This window comes from Labeo rohita, chromosome 6 (genome assembly GCF_022985175.1).
Source record: "Labeo rohita strain BAU-BD-2019 chromosome 6, IGBB_LRoh.1.0, whole genome shotgun sequence".
NCBI lineage: Eukaryota > Metazoa > Chordata > Actinopteri > Cypriniformes > Cyprinidae > Labeo > Labeo rohita.
The window spans coordinates 29805910-29824118 of NC_066874.1; the positions used below are offsets into that span (position 1 = coordinate 29805910).

The 18209-nt window shown below is 34.4% G+C and overlaps 1 protein-coding gene across 1 annotated transcript in view; it reads left to right on the top strand.

Moving 5' to 3' along the window:
- tafa3a (TAFA chemokine like family member 3a) overlaps nt 1-9000 on the top strand; it is a 106930-nt gene extending 97930 nt beyond the window's left edge. Inside the window, exons 4-5 of the mRNA XM_051113557.1 lie at nt 3433-3557; nt 8932-9000. Of these exons, the coding sequence (XP_050969514.1) occupies nt 3433-3557; nt 8932-8943 (137 nt within the window). The 3' untranslated portion in view covers nt 8944-9000. The remainder of the gene's footprint in view (nt 1-3432; nt 3558-8931) is intronic.
- Nucleotides 9001-18209: the final 9209 nt, after the last annotated feature.

Below are 18209 nucleotides of genomic sequence, written 5' to 3' on the forward strand. Positions count from 1 at the left end.
AAATTAACTGATAAAGAAAATCTGTTTATGACATTATTTTTTTTACAACATTTTTACACAATCAGATCAGATCTCTGTGTGGAGCACTGGCTGTTGTCATACTCCTTGTGCATACAAAAATCTCACATGGATTATTACAATTAATGGCAAAATTAATGTTTGGAAATGTAAACTGATGTTTCCTACTGACACACAACAGCCAAAGATAGAAATAACTGACTTAAAGCCATTTTTTAGCTGGTAGGGCCATGCAAAAAATGTAATGCGATTATCATGTGCATCTCATCAGTAATTCTGGTTCTTTGATTAGTCGTAAATCTCCTTCACGTGCTGTCAGATGGAGCGGCATGTACTACACAGAGCTGTAGTTCACTGACAAGCTACGCAATATTGTGTTCATCATCAGATGTGTATCACCTCCAATAATGAACTCGATATTGTGTAGCTTGCGTAGCTGGTGAAAATTCTAGTGTTCTAATAATTTTGGCCACCACTGTATATATAAACTCTTGTCTGATTACAAAAAAGCTATAGTCATACATGATGGCTTACAGTAAACATTGGAAAACACCATGCTACTATCACGTTATGTCTAAAAAACGTGGTAGTAGAAAATACACAAGAAGTAAGTTTTGCCTGTTTTCTTATTTTAAGAATTAATGCTCCTAAATTAAACCATCATTTTAAAGTAAGCTGTCCGTTTTTAAGGTCTAGCCGCCCCTCTTTATCTCAGTCTCATCTCTCTGGGCTGTCACTTCTGAGTCTGTGTCCGTTTGAGTGTGACACCGTCATCCTGCTGTTCGCTCGAGTGCAGCGTGGGCTGCTTGTCTAATAACATGTCAGCGGCCCCCTCACTGGACAGGTCAATCGATCTTGATCTTCTTTTCTGCCCTCTAATGCATCTGACAGGTGCTGCCACCCCCTGCTGAGCACCGAGACCACAGCACATGATTCTACCTGCTGTATGAGGACAAAAGCTACTACACTTAAGACTGAACGCTTGACCTCTTAACACCGTTTTTATGCTGTAGATTGTGCCTGCTTACCATGAGTTGGGAAAGTCTGAGACAGCATTGGAAATCTTGGATCTTGGAGGCTTTGCACTTATTTGTTGATAATGTGTTTGTATTTAAACCATTTTTTTTTTTAAATATAAAACAATACAATATTAAATGAGAAAAAAAAAATGCTAAATAGAAATTTCACTAGTGGTCTCAGACTTTTGGACCCCAAAGACACAAGACAAATTTTCAAATAAGCACTTGTAGAAAATCTAGAAAATATCAGTTTACATTTCCAAACATTAATTTTGCCATTAATTGTAATAATCCAGTGAGATTTTTGTTTGCACAATCAGTCTGACAACAGCCAGTGCTCCACACACAGATCTGATCTCATCATCATCCAGTCTTTCTGGAATGCCATGAAGAAACAAACTGAAACAGACTAAATCCAGAAGATCTGTGGCAACGTCTCCAAGATGCTTAAAGAAACCTACTTACAAAGCTACCTGAAATTATATCTAGGGCAAAAGCTGCTTTGAACACACAGGATGGTCACACCAAATGATGATTTATTTGAATTAATAGAGGTTAATTGATAGGTGAAGTCTGTTTATGACATTATTTTTGACAGCATCCTCATTTTACAGGATTTTTACACAAGTTCCTAAAACTTTTAACAGTACTGTAGCTTTGTGGGTAGGTCTCTTTAAGCATCTTGGAGATGTTGCCACAGTTTTGACTGAAAAACTGTGTTTGTTACCTGGTTGCCTTAAAATTGTACGTTGAATCAACTCAAATATCTAAGCTGTCACTTAGTAAAACTTAACATTTCATGTTGACTAAACTTTTTTTTTTTATTTAAAATTTCTATTTTATTTTAAAATTTTAAGGCAGCTGGGTAACAAATTATTTTAAGTCGACTCAAATTCTTTTTTACAGTGTGTATATGTACAACCCAAAAACATAAATTTTCAAATTTTCCAAAACAAACAAAATTTTCCAGCAACCAAATCTAGAAAATCTACAAATCTAAACATATTAATTACAGTTGGCATATTAAATACACTTAAGAGTTTTGTAAGAGTGTATACATATTGAACTATATACATAAACTTTAAAAATAGTTTTGACAGTTACAGTTTCCTGTATGTGCAATTAAAACAAAATTAGGACAGAAGATTGACGATTAAGCGGCTCATTCTTGTTTTTAAAATCTCTTAATATCTGGTAGTCTTTTAATTTACATTAAAACTTGCTGTTGCTAATTGCATTTTTTTTCTGGAAGATGGGACATTCTCATTGAAGAAAACATTTTATTGGACAAAATTTGCATTTATCTCTATGTACACGGTCATGAATATTTGTGGTCTATTTTCATAAATATACAGCATATAAGTTTCACACAGGATCATTGGAAAAGCTTGCTTGTGGTGACGTTTCCGCAAAATTAAATGGAGCTTGCATATTTTATTGTGGCACTTTGAATGTACCAGAGGGCTCCACGGTGCAAGTGCAAAGATTTACCGGGTGGGCTAATGAGCAAGTTTAACCATACATATGGACATGGTTATGTCATGCAAACCACAAAATGATTTAGTTTACAAATCATGCAGGATGGTGAATATTTTGAGGTGATAACATAATATTGCGCATGGAATCGCATGCAGATAATCTGTAAAATCCTTATTATACTAAACAAAATCCTAATCTGCCTCTGCAATCATAATTCGTGTGAAAAGGAATAAAATTTGTTGGTGTTTTAAAGCAGCTAGTGTTCATATTAGGAAGCTGCAGTGAATTTAATGTGTAGGTGCCTATTTGGAAATGTAGGTAGAGGCATGTTTTTCCATCCAGCCTAAAAGTTTATTTTATCGTATATCTGGATTCAGCTGATAGACAAGGACTTGGACCACAAAACTGTGATTTTGATATTTTGCAATCTTAAAAAGTTTATAGCTGCTTCCTCTCTGCCCCATATTAAAAGTTGAGGCCTCAAGCTTGACAGTGTCCTCCTTCTACTTCTCAATTCCCCTTAACCCTCAACATTGTGCCAATCCCCCAGACCGCAACTCTTGTCATCTTGACATGAAGGAAGAACTTTATCCCGAAAGACATACAGTGAGCGTCGAGCCCACATCGGATTGATGGATTCAATCCGTCAGCTTTGAATCAAAGACCTCCTCCCTGACTAGCCTCATTGTTTTTGGGTGAAAGAGATACAAAGACATAGTTTCATTTCTTTTGACAGTGGACGTGAGCGAGAGATCTTCTGAGGTTTTCTCCTCCTCTCAATCTTCATTGCTGCATCCTTCAAAATCTTGGATGCGTGGTGATTTGGGCATGTTTCTTTCTCGTTTTGGCAGTTCCCACAGAGTGAGCAGAGTGCTGAGATTCTCTTTTCTTTCTGTCTTTCTCTCTGTCTGCGCAGCTTCTATAGTAGCACAGAAGTGGTGGTGTCAGATGCAGCCGTGTATGGAGGGCGAGGAGTGTAAGGTGTTGCCTGATCTAAAAGGTTGGAGCTGCAGCACGGGAAACAAAGTCAAGACGACTAAGGTGAGACAGAGCATATCCAATTACAGCACAGTCCTGTAGCCATCAAAATAATGTCAATACCAGCTCGAGAAATGTTCCAAAATATCTGTAACAACAGTCAGACTGTACTTAATATAATATTAAGTACAGTCCTAACACCAAACTCAATGCACTTTACAATAAATATATTTAAAAAGTGAAAAACAATAGATGTATAAACAATACTGGAAAAAAGTATTTATAAATATTATATACTCAGTTATTAATATTTATTACTCAATATACGCTACCAGTCAAAAGTTTTTGAACAGTACAATTTTTTTTTTTTTTTTTTAAGAGTTCTCTTTTGCTCACCAATCCTGCATTTATGTGATCCAAAATACAGCAAAAGCAGTAATGAGGAACGTTTTTTATTATTATTTAAAACAACTGCTTTCTGTTTTAATATATTTCAAAATGTAATTTATTCCTGTGATCAAAAGCTAAATTTTCAGCATCATTACTCCAGTCTTCAGTGTCACATGATCCTTCAGAAATCATTCTAATATGCAAGATTTTTTATTATTATTATTATTATTATTATTATTATCAGTATTTAAAACAGTACATTGTTTCAGGATTCTTTGATGAATAGAAATATGCAAAAATGCTTTTGTAACATTATACATTATATGATTCAAAAACTTGGAGTCAGTATAATTTTTTTATTTTTATAATTTTTTTGGGTGGAAAAAAACATTTTTGAAATTAAGAATTTTACTGCTTTAAATTGATTGATTGATAAAAACATTTATAATGTTACAAAATATTTCTATTTCAGATAAATGCTGTTCTTCTGAACTTTTTGTTCAGCAAAGAAACTTGAAAAAATTGTACTTAGCTGTTTTGAACAATAATAATAATAATAATAAATGTTTTTTGAGCAGCAAATCCGAATATCAGTATGATTTCTGGTGGATCATGTGACTAGAGTAATGATGCTGAATATTCAGCTTTGAAATCACAGGATTAAATTCCATTTTAAAATATATTTACATATAAAACATGTATTTTAAATAGTAAAAATATTTTACTTTTTTTTTTTTGCTGTACATTGGATCAAATAAATGCAGGCTTGGTGAGCAGAAGAGACTTCTTTCAAAAACATTTAAACAATCCTAGTGTTCAAAAACTTTTGACTGGTAGTGTATATTTTAACAGTATTTAAAAAGATATGCACCTCATGTTTCATAGATAGATAGATCAATTCATTTAAATCTATAAAATAGTAAATATACTGATCATTGGACAAATATCATCTGACGTCTGAAATTAAAAGCCTTTCGCTAACTAGTGTCAGTCCTTGCTTCCATTCTTCCTCAGAATTCAGCAGCTTTCTGCTTTCCTCGACTGTCATGCTTTCAGCTTGTTAGTGGTCGTTGCATTTGACATCGTCTTTAAATAAAACACAATCTGGGACTCTAGACAACCTTTATTGTACAACAAAAGCCCAGACAAAAGAAACACAATGTGGCATCGCATTTAGGAAAGTCAGCGCAGGGCAATGATGCGCTTCCACAGGTTAATGTGAGTTATTGTTTTTATGTTTGCTGCCGCGTGTTTGCGAGCCGCTGTGTATGTACGGTTGACACACAGGGCTTGTAGCCATCCATCAGGCTGAGAAGTTTGACTCTCCAAATGCCTGCGCTTGAGTCGAGTCCTCCATTATTCATGGGGCAGAGGGGCCTGCGTGAGGCAGACCTTTTTTTACTTTAGCCCTGTTAATAATTCATGCGGCTGCACTCACGTCAACAGCAGGCAGACCTCTAAGGTGTTGGGAGCATCTCTCAAACCTGGGCTTGATTTTTGGGGCCCTCTAGGCCACCGTCCGTGGATGTGGACATGCAATATAACTGCGAGAAGAGATCCCAGGAATGATGAGGGCATGATGAAGTTGTTTAATCTGAGATTTGATCTCTGTGATCATTAACTTTGCACCACATCCGTTTGAATTAAACTGGATATGTAATTAATTTTTTGCTAGGTTCTGATTTAAGTTTTGCTTTTGGTTTTAAATATATGCTCAAGATTATAAGCTGTGGTTAACAGTTTGTTCTGAATAAATAAATAAATAAATAAAATTGTTGCAATACTAAACTTTCAGTAGTCTACAACAATAAAAATTTAATTTCAAATTCTTAACACCGAAGCAAAAAATGAAAATGTAAACTAATTTGTAAAGAAAGTAAAATAAAAATATAAAATAAAATATTTATAAAAAAAAATAAAAAAAAATAAATACAATTTTTGAAGTTTTTTAATTTAGTTATATTTATTTTTTTTTATTTTTTATTTTTTTTAAAGAAGATAGATTCAATTTAGATTAAATTTTCAAAAGTGACACTGAAAACATAATATTATGAAAGAGATCTATTTTAAATAGATTCTGTTCTTTGAACATTCTAATTTTATAATGTATTACAAAAAAAAAAGTGTGTGTGTGTGGTTTTTTTTTTTTGAGCCTGAAATCAGCATATTAGAATGAGATATATATATATATATATATATACACACACACACATATATATATATATATATATATACACACACGTATATATATATATATATATATATATATATATATATTATTTTAAAATCTAATAATATTTCACATTTTAACGCATTTTTAATTTAATAAATGCAGCCTTGTTCAGCATTTAAAAACATTTTAAAAAATGTACAGACCCTAAACTTTTAACAGTGTTATAATACAGTTTATATTACTCTATTATATTAGCAAGTGCCAGCATATAATACAATATTCTGTATACTGCTAAAAAATAAATACACAATAGAATGAAGTTTTGCGCAACAGAAGTCAAATTTTAAAATGCATTCAGCAATATCCTGACCCCTTTATGTTGTGTTTGAACAGTTCTCAGTAGCTCAGTCTGAACTTGTTTCTGTTGAATTGGCGGTCTAGTGAGTCCATGTGTGTACCAGAGAGGGAGGTAGGAAGTGAAGGAGACGGCGGCCAGGACACCTTCCACTTCCTCTGTGTGTCCTCCGGCTGCCTGCTGGCAATGACCTGAAGGTGTAGATTACACTGGGCTTCCCTTAGCAGCCTGCCAGTCTGGCCTTATCCACAGCTATAGAGACCTGCCCTATACCCTGGCCTCTGAACCCAGAGCCTTGCTTTTGTGTTTCAGAGCTGGAGCAGGACCAGACTTGCATGCTAAGCCCTCCCAGATCCAGAGGAGCTAGCGGTTCCGGTCCCTCAGTGTGCCGCTCTCTATTTCGGGCCGCTACCGCTGAGCTCATACTGGTGGTGTGGTTAATGACACTTGTAGGCGACAATACAATGTGCCTGTGTGAGCATGTGTCAGTCCCCGTACTAACACCTCATGCCTTGGAGGAAACTTCTAATAGAAGAATGTTCCATTTTTATAGCGCCTAAGGCCTTCTAATGATCAAGAGATAATTAGTTAACACTCTGTGGTGGTGGTTGCTGTTGTTGTTGTTGTGTTTTGTTGATATGCTGAAGTGTTGTAATGTTAAGTCTATAGCAATGACACCTTACATTAACATATCAGTTAGACTAAAACACAAACAAACAAAAAATTATCAAAAAAAGTGGAAACCCCCATGTCATCCAAGATGTTTGTGTCTTTCTTCGGTTGAAAAGAAATTACGTTTTTTGAGGAAAACGTTCCAAGATTTTTCTCCATATAGTGGACATCAGTGGGAGTAACGGGTTGAAGTAGAGCTGGGCGATAATTCAATAACAGTAATTATCACGATATAATTTTCCTCGATAAAACGATATGATGACTTCGATGTAATTTTTATGTGCCAAAAGCTGAACGAAACAGCATGACTCATTTGAGTTGCACCACATGGTCCGTTTATCTGCTCGGACCAAAGTTCAAACTGCTGCGCTGTGCGAGCTCATTAGAGAAAATGCATTTACTCCGTCACGTGATCACTAAACAGTGCTGTGAGATCAAGTGTGAAACACTTGAATTCAGCGATGAACATAAATGACTCTGTGATTCAAACTAGTTTAAAGCTGTGTGCAACAAGTCAGAAGGCTTTTCAATCTGCACATCGCCATCATTTACCATGGAGTTACTGTAGTAACACTCACTGCACCATGGTATTGTGGCAGCAATGTGGGATATTCACATTAAATTTTATTACAGGAGTAATGGTATATAATTATAGTATGTATGTATTTGTGATTTAAGCTATAGCAAGTGTGCATTTATATTGAATGTTTTTAGACTACCATTTTTCATACAGATAGGCTACCTATAAAACCATGTAGTTATATTTTTTACCATTATGTGTGGTTTTAAGTGTTTATCATGATTTAAAATGCATGCTTGCTATGGGAGACCAGTGCTTAATTAAAAAAAAAATTGGGTCAGAATAAATTTAACCAGGTTGCTGCAATTATTACAGATGTTACTGATTGATAATGAACAAAAATTTACCTCTGCATCCTCAAGCTACTTTCAAATGTGCATTTCTAAGAGACAAAAAAGTTTTATTATTATTATCATTATCCTTATCAGACAACCCAAACCTGTTTCTTGATTTGAAACAATATAACTCGCATGCAGAAATTAATTTTTCTATTGCTGTTGTTGCGTTCCACGTTCAGGAAAAAGTTGGATATATAAATAATGTATTTAAAGGGATAGTTTATCCAAAAATGAAAATTTGATGTTTATCTCCTTTCCCCCAGGGCATCCAAGATGTAGGTGACTTTGTTTCTTCTGTCAGTCATATAATGGCAGTCAATGGCTACCAAATCTTTGAGAGTAAAAAAAACATACACAAACAAAACCAAATTAAACCCTGAGACTTGTGACGATACACTGGTGTCCTAAGACACGAAATGATCGGTTTGTGCACCAGATGCTTTGCAAGTGCTCAGGACAGTAGGACATAGCGGTGAATCAGAGGTAAAAAAAAATATATAAATACTGTTCAGTTTCTTGCACAAACCGATTGTTTAGTGTCTTAGGACATCAGTGTATTGTCACGAGTCACAGGGTTTAATTTGGTTTTGTTTGTGTTTTTTTTTTTTTTTTTTTTTTTTACTCTCAAAGATTTGGTAACGTTATCATTGACTGCTGTTATATGTCTGACAGACTGCAACGGTTTGAGTTAAAAATCTTCGTTTGTGTTCTTCTGAAGAAACAAAGTCACCTACATCTTGGATGCCCTGGGGGTAAGCAGATAAACATCAAATTTTCATTTTTGGGTGAACTATCCCTTTCCTGCTTTCCTGCACATACAAATGTGCAGGTACACATCTACTGGTATAAATGGTATTGCAAAATCTCTCTGGGTTATTGCTGAAATCATATACAGACATGAAATGATAACTTGGACTCCTCTTTTTCAGGTCACACGATAGTCTGGGACCAATATACATTTGGGACTAGGAGCTTTTTTTTTTTTTTTTTTGATCAAAGCAATGGAAATGAAGATACATAGACTTCAAACTACTTCACAACTATTGGGATCAAGTTGTTGGACCTCAGTCGAATACTAATGTCACTTGAAATGGACCATTTAAACATATGGAATTTTTCTCTCTTTTTTCCCACCCCTCTTCTATTTTCGCTCTGCCGAACTCCTGTCTTTGTTTTCTAACAGTGTCGGACAAGATCATACCATGTAAAGTAAATATTCCATAAAAATCAAGATGTGGACCAGTTCAGAGACAATTCTGCGATTTCAGAACAATGGATTACATTTCCTTTTTGGAGTGAAAGTGGACTTGAAAGCTTGGCTTATTACTTGAATCATATGTTTCAGAGGCACTAATATTCAGTCCCCTATCCTTTGGTGCCAATATTTTCTTTCTTCTACTATGGGCAGACTTTTTGATCAGTGTGAAGTGTATGATTTTTGAGTATGGTTTGGGGGGCACTCAGCTCCATTTTGAAACGGACTTGTGCAAGAGGCAAGTATGACGCTAAGAGTTACAGGTATTAATAATGGATGGAAAAGTTGAAGTGGTCTGCGGGAGCGGTAAAAAAAGAAGCTAGCAAAAAGATTTATTGTTTGTTTTTAAAAGCCTTGGTGGCCAATATTGAGTCAAAGTGTCAGTATTATCTCAAATAAAAGTATCTCTATGGGAAATCTCGTCCGATTGTAACTTTGAAGCGTGATTACTTTGCCTTCACAAAAGAGAAAGCTCATTTAAACGTAACATCCACCCACCAACAGAACAAAAAGAATAAACAATCAGACATCTTTCATTATCCATCTGTCACGACGCTTTGATAAAATCTTCAAGAGCATCAAGATGTCACATGACTATGCTAATGTTCGCACTGAAACTGACATGTAGCCTCTTTCTTTGATATACAGATTTATGCGCAGCCGCCGCGTTATTAGCATTCCATCAGTGAGTCACGTAGCGCTTTTGCAGCTGTCACGGAACACTTCAGACCGACTTGCATAGGGCAGGGCTAATGCTATTAGCATAATACCATTTGCCAGCGATTTTGTCTGGCTAATTTACCATTAGCAATATCAACAGCAGAACAAGGAGGGGCATTGCGAGGTTAGTCAAGATGTCATTTACTTGGAGAAGTAAGTCACACAAAGGCCTGCGCCGAACACGTCATAAACATAATGTTCAGACACTGGAGCGTTCATAATGATGGACTAATGTACTAATGTGTTTAGCTAATTGCAGACAGTGAGCAAGCTTTCAACTGAAAGAATGTGTCATTAGCCAAGACTAGGAGATAAAAGCATTTAAGCTTGTATGTGTGTGTGTGTGTGTGTGTGTGTGTGTGTTGAGGTAATTTTGAGTGCTTTGGCTGTGTTTTCAGGACATTGTGCTGCAGGTCGTGGCATTGGGACAAAGGGTCAGTCTTCTGAAACGGAGAACTCAAAGACCTTTCTTGCCCTTGAATCACGGTAGGTGTTTGAAGCATTCATAACAGTGTTGCGGAGTGAATAAGTAAAAGCAGTGATGCTAGAAACACATTTTTTTTTAGTAGAGTGTGATGTGAATACGTTTTCTAAACAAATATAAGCCTTACAGCTAAATTGAGGCAGAATGAAAAGATTCAGAAGTATGATCTTTTTAGTGAATCAGCACATCTGATCATGTGATTCACCAATTCAGGTGCAGGTCCTTTTACTGATAGCTTAATTTAGCTGTTTGTCACACTGTTTTTATTTGTCATTATGATTGTATTTGGTATTTGTAAAAACTAGCAATATTCATGATTTGTGAACTAATAGTTCTTTTGAAGCTATTTTTTTTCAGTGAATCGGACCGAATTATTCGTTCACTTTGTGTCACTTTCTGGATATATTGAGTTAGTGAGTTGCTGATTCAGAACTATTTGGATTTTTCAGTCCAATTCCTGAATGATTCATTCAGTCCTGAATCATTGAGATGATCCAAATCAAGTACAGTTCATTCATGAATCGGAGATCACTACTATTTTTTGTTTCTGATATAATAAATTAAAATAAAGATTTTCTGACAGTGATGTATTTGGATGTTTAGTGGATTCAGTCACATTTGTGAACAAATCATTTAGTCCTGATTCACTTCAATGATCCAAATCAAATGTTTGATTTGTTCATCGGTCAGAGATCACTATTTTTTTGTTGTCGTTGTTTCTGATATACACTGAATATAAAAATGTATATTTTCTGTCAGTGAAATATTTGGATGTTTGGGTGATTCAATCTAATTTGTGATCGAATCATTCAGTCCTGATTCACTGAAATGATCCAAATCAGAAGTACAATTTGTTCATGAGTCTGAGATTGCTACTGTTTTTTTTTTTTTTTTTGGTTTGTTTTGTGTTTTTTTTTTTTTATTTCTGATATATGCTGTTCTGTCAGTGGTAATATTTTGACATGTCGGCCATTCAGTCCAAAGTAGTCATTCAGTCCTGTTTCATTGAAATGACCCAATCAAAAGCACAATTTGTTCATGAGTTGGAAATCGCTACTATTTTTTTGTTCCTTATATGCGTTAATTGTCAAAAATTAATAAATATATTTCTGTCAGTGATATATTTGAACGTTTGGGCGATTCAATCCAATTTGTAAAAGAATCACTTCGGTCCTGATTCACTGAAATGATCCAAATCAAAAGTTCAATTTGTTCATGAGTCTGAGATCGCTACTTTTGTTTGTTTGTTTGTTTCTGATATGCTTTTTGTAAAAATTTATATTTTCTGCCAATGGTATTATTTGTACTTTTGGGCCATTCAGTCCAACTTGTGAGTCAATAGTTGAATCCTGATTCACTGAAATGATCCAAATCAAAAGTACAATTTGTTCATGGGTCAAAGATCAAAGATATGATTTTTTTCCCCCTGATCTACACTGATTGTAAAAATTTACATTTTCTGTCAGTGATATATTTGAACGTTTTGATTCAATCCAATTTATAAATAATCATTCAATCCTGAATCATCAAAATGATCTAAATTAAAAGTTCAATTAGTTCATAAATCAGAGATCACTACTATTTTTGTACCTGATTTACACTTATTGTAAAAATTTATATTTTCAGTCAATGATAATATTCAGACATTTGGGCCATTCGGTCTAACATGTGAATGAATTGTTCAGTCATGTTTTATTGAAAAGATCCAAATCAAAAAAATCAGTTTGCTCATGTGTCAGATCACTACTATTTTTTTGTATCTGATATACACTGATTGTAGAAAATTATATTTTCAGTCAGTGATGATAATACTCGGACATTTGGGCGATTCAATCCAGTTTGTGAATGAATCATTCAGTCCTGATTCATTGAAATGATTCAAATCAGAAGCACAACTTGTTAATGAGTTGGAGATCACAACTCTTTTTGGTCCTGATGTACACTGATTTTTAAAAGAAATACTTCCTCAGAGTGAAAAAAAAAAAATATAAATTGTCTTAAATGTCTTCCATGTAAGCTGTTTTTGTTAGTAGTTTATGGCTAACTTGACTACAGTTCAACTTATGTGAGTTATGAGTAGTTTGGGAAGCTTCAACTGTACTAATGTACAATTAGTATTTTTAACAGTTTAGCATTTATTGTATGTGCGTAGCATGTTTGGAGATGATTCAGACTCTCTTGACTCTATCTCAAAACTCTTGTCTTTAGGGAACAGTAGATGCATATGCTTGTTTCAGAAAATACACAGTTAGCATTAATAGTATGCAGAGAGCGTAGTTAAGGGCGCTATGTTATATAAACCCAGCTGTGTAGTCTAATGACTGGTATCAGACTGAAGACAATACCAGATACGGGACAGCGATGATACCTCATAGAGTGGCCAGGATTAACCAGACGTCTCCATGCTGGGTCTCTCAGCCGTTAATCCGTCAGGCCAAGGGCAGTCGCAGCAGCCCCAAAATTCTCAAGTCTTTCCAGAAAATCCCGAATGAACCCTTATGAATTATCACTCCTGGCATCCTTATCTACATGCGGAGCGCGCTCGGGCCTCTATAGAGGAAGCTGTGAGGGGGATTGAGTCCACGGGCATCTGGGCTCATTTGGGTGCAGGGAAGACACAGGTAGGAATCGGTTTGTTTGCCTCATGTCGCATCACCCAACACCAACCACTGCTTTCATCAGCATCGCCCGCATCTGAATGGTAATGGGGACATTAGGAGTACAGTCACAATACAAAAGGTGGTGAGATTGGAGGAATGCCAGAGCGTGTGCTGTAAGAGTTCAAAAATGCTGGCGTTTATTTGGATTGATTTTAAATATTTGCCATTCTATCTGTAGGATTTCGAGTAATTGAGCCAAGGATTTGCATAATGTTCATCAGCCTCAATGAGGTTAATGGATGGTGTGGAAAGGGCAGTTATGTATGGACACTCGCTGTATTTTTTTTCTTCTTGACCCTTCTGTATAATGCCAGATGAGAGGGATGAATGTGAAACTGGAGAGAAAGGCATTTATGTAAATGAAGATTATCATATTCCATGTTTATAAAGTAGCATCCAGGCCTTCCCATCAGTTTCGAAATCCTAGGAAAGTATTGCATTCATGCGCATTGTGTGGCTTAACTATGGGGTTTTGGCACTCACTGCACATGGATTTGGTATGTCGCATGCATCAATTCCGGTTGTTCATCAAACATGATGGCCAGATGGTACGTGGAGGATTTTAAAGATGTGATCCACCCAAAAAATTAACATTGCTTCATTATTTACTCACTCTTATGCAATTCTAAACTTGCATGACTTTGTTTTCTCCGAAGGCCGAAAAGACCTTCACGTATCTCTTTGAAACAATGACAATTCATAGTGATCACATCTAACCAAAAAACGCCATAGAAGTGGTTTGCCTGATTAAAACTAATGGCTTTTGGCTCAAGGACATCAAACCAGATGTTTCAAACATTTCGGTGTTTTAGTGCACTAATAAGAAATTGATGTAGAAACACTTTTCACTCAGAAATTGCTTGCAAATTTCAGTTCCATGATGAAAATGTCCTCATAAATTACTCACCCCCATATCATTCAAGATGTCGAAAAAAGAAATTAAGGATTTATGTACTTTTTAACTACACATGGTCGTCTTGGACTAGCTTGACCTCACGCATTACGTAATCACATTGAAAAGGACATGTGTGATGTAGACGGAAGTACCAACCCAGTGTTTACAAAGCGAATATGCAAAGAAAGTCAAACACTCTTTTTAAAAAAAAAGGTAAAACAATGATGTTGGATGATTTTGAAGTTGGAGAAAGCGAGACAGAGTTTTTCGCCCCCTACCTTTTTTAACTGAAGCGTGACCTTTCCAATGTGATTACACAATGCAAGTGTAAGAAGTATATGTATTTATTTATTTTTTTTAGAAAATGAACAATTACTTTGCTAGGTAAGACCCTTATTCCTCGGCTGGGATCGTGTAGAGCTTTTTGAAGTTGCATTGAAACTGTAATTTGGACCTTTAACCTGTTGGCCACCACTGAAGTCCAATATATGGAGAAAAATCCTGAAATGTTTTCCTCAAAAAACTTGATTTCTTAGGGAACAAAAGAGAGAAAGTCATTAAAATTTTTATTCTGGAAGTGAACTCATCCATTAAGTGCAAGGAAAGAGCAAGTAAAACATTTACTTAAATGTAGAATTTTAGCAAAAAAAAAAAAAAAAAAAAAAAAATTCAATATTCAGTTTTATTTACAACTTTGAAAAATAATTTTTGACAGTGTGGGTAGAAAAAAATGATCAGTGTATATTTATTTAAATAATGGTCTACTTTTATGTTATTTTGGCTGTTTTTGTTTTGTCCATTCATTCATTCATTCATTATAAATTAGGAACTAAGTAAGGGTGAGTAAATAATGACATAATTTAGATTTTAAGACCGTTTCAATTTCCCCATGTGAAAATTCTTCTATTTGTAATTGAGAATGTTTTTCTTGCAGTTTTTATTTATTTATTTATTGTGCATGTATAAGCTTCTAGTGCATGCACACATTTTTGATACCACATGGAATTACATTTTTTTTCTCTCTCACCTATAAAGATAATTTTTAGGGCTCTTCAGTGTGGAAGTGAAGTTCATGTTCATTAGCCGCTATAGAGAAATAACGAGAAGAATACCAATGTGCAGTAAACGGTTAAACCGTTTGCACTACAAACCAGTGTGTTCATAATTAAGAATTAAGATGCATTAAAATAATATGGTAAGAAACACCAATTTGCAGTATCAAGCAGCCAAACAAGCTGTTTGTACAGCTAAAAATAGCTGGATGTGGATGAGACCAGAAGCCAGAGCCATAATATCCACGCCTGCTCTTACGTGAAAAATAAGGTGTAGAGTTTAAAAATTTCATGTCAACCACGTTTTTCATCTGCATTTCGCTAAGTCCACCTGGCGTGCGTCATATTTGCTTTTTGGTGTCATTTGGCACATTGCTAGATCCGTAATCAAGAGGTGAAGACTTGAACGTCATCTGCACCTGAGTGGTCACACATATGGCGCATAAGGGCCAAAGGAAGGTTCTCCAAAAAGCCATTAGATCAAGGAGACTCTGTAGTGGCATGAGTGTTGCAATTTGACTTTAATTTGAACGCTGTCTGTTGGCATTTCCTTCTGAGCATGACAGCGCATTGATAAGCATATCGGCATTATGCTTTGAATATGAAATCACGCATTAGAATGAATGCTACACGCTGGATGTTTCATAATCCTTGGACATCCTGATTGAAATGCGCAAGCTGTCATTTGAAGGATACATGAAGAGGCAGCTAATATAATCTATTGGCGCTGTCATCTCTGTGTAGTTTTTATAGTCCAAATTAACCCGTCCTCATCTATAGCATTTCTTCCCACATGCAAATTGTTATCCAAATCCTCTCATAATCCTTAGATTTGTGCGTTATATCACGTTTATGGAGATAAGCAGTGTTGCTGGCGCCTTTTGATGGGCGCTTTGAAGTGAATCATGTGCGCAATTATATGTTAAAGCGTCGATAATGTTTCTCTTATCAATGGAATGACTCGCGCTCGGTAAAGCGCAGCTCTCAATTAGGTCCAATGTGGAGTAGAGAGTAATAAACACACTTCAGCTCTCTCTCGGTCAATATAGCAAACTTCCCGAATCTCCAGCAGAGCGTTCGACAAGGCTTTTTTGTATTGTTATGTCAGTTTTCCCGTCGTAATTGAAACCGCGCTCTCACCACAGGGTAGTCGTGATAACGAACATAATTAATTAAGTAGAAATTAAGGAGACATACTCCCAAAGATCAGACCCTTGGGATACCAGGGAGGAGGGTTCGGGTTACGCTTAGTAATCTAGACCGCAGTCTTGTTTGGTTTAAAGTCATTAAATTACAGTAATGACTCATTTCTTATTCGTGCGTGCATCTCGCCAGAGACCGCCGTGAGTTTTTAATAAAGGAACGCGACTGAATGAGAAACATCGCGCTGCGTGCGAGAGGGAAGGAGAGGGAGCTTTGTAATTGTGCGAAGTAATTCAAAAGCGCATTAATAAAACAATACAGAAACATTCTGAAATCGCTTGAGATAAAGCGCATTTGCATAATTCATTAAGATTAATCAGACCGCAATACATTCGGCTGCTTGGTGGTGGAGAGGGCAAACATGAGAGGACCGTTCCCTGGAAAGCCCTCTTTAATCTACAAACAATGATGTAAATCTAGGCTTGGATCCTGGAATTAACCTATCTGCACCTCCTAACCCCATTAGTGCTGAAACAAACCTTTTGTGGTCCACTTTACCTCTATAATAATGCATTAATATTAAACGCGTTATTCATAGGAATCCTCAGAGCGTTCTCTTATGTTCTTTGTAGTTGAGAGAAGTAAATGAAGACCATATTGTGGTAAATGTATTAGACGTCTGTAGATTGGGTATTTGACGTTGCCTCATCATGTAACGTTAATGGTTAAATATATCCTTTTTGGTTCATATTTGACTCCTACATGATGGAATTGTTATTGTTTGTTTTTTGTTTTGTTTTTTAGTTTTTATTTTATTTTATTTCATTTCATTTGTTTTGTTTTGTTTTTTATTTATTTATTTTTTTTGCATGCTATTTTAGTACAAAAATCGCTATCTTAACTAACCAGCCTTCATGCTGCGTATTATGGGCTTTTTTCATAGAAGTTGTCACTTTTTACAATAGAAAGCTGAAAAATGTATAAGAGATGTTGGTGTCAGTATTGTTTTAGTATTATTTATATTCTATTATAGTATTTATTAATATTTGGAATTTTTGTATTTTTAGTTTTCATTTAAGTTTTCTATAATTATTTTAGTCATAAAACTAATATTATTAATATTATTTAAGTTTATATAATAATAATAATAAATAATATATAATTTAAATAAAATAAAGTATAAAATATATTATTTTATTTTATTTTATTTTATTGTACTATTTTTTTTTTTATTCAAAATTTTAGTATTTTAACTTAAACATTTAATTTAGTTGCCAAGGCTACATTCCTAATTTTTAGGTTCTAATCTATTATTTTATTTTATTTTATTTTATTTTATTTTATTTTATTTTATTTTATTTTATTTTTTTTTAGTACTTCAACTTAAAATTATTTCATTTACTTGCCAAAGCTACATTTTATTTTATTTTATTTTATTTTATTTTATTTTACTTTATTTTAGTACTTTAACGTACTTATTTCATTTAGTTGCCAAGCCTACATTTCTAATATTTAGGTTTTTATTTTATTTTATTTTATTTTATTTTATTTTAGTACTTCAGCTTAAAATGATTTAATTTACTTGGCAAGGCTACATGTCTATTTTTTAGGTTTTCATATTTTATTTTATTTTATTTTATTTTATTTTTTTATTTTATCAAGGCTGAATTTCTAATTTTTAGGTTTCCATCTATTATTTTTATTTTTGTATTTTAAAATTTTATTTTATTTATTTAATTTAATTTAATTTAATTTAATTTGGGTTTTCATATTTTATTTTATTTTACTTTATTTTACTTTATTTTATTTTAGTACTTTAACTTACTTATTTAATTTAGTTGCCAATGTTACATTTTTAAATTTTAGGTTTTCTTCTGTTACTTTTTTATTTTATTTTATTTTATTTTAGTACTTTAACTTACTCATTTGGTTGCCAAGGCTACATTTCTAATATTTAGATTTTCATCTATTGTTTTTATTTTATTTTATTTTATTTTA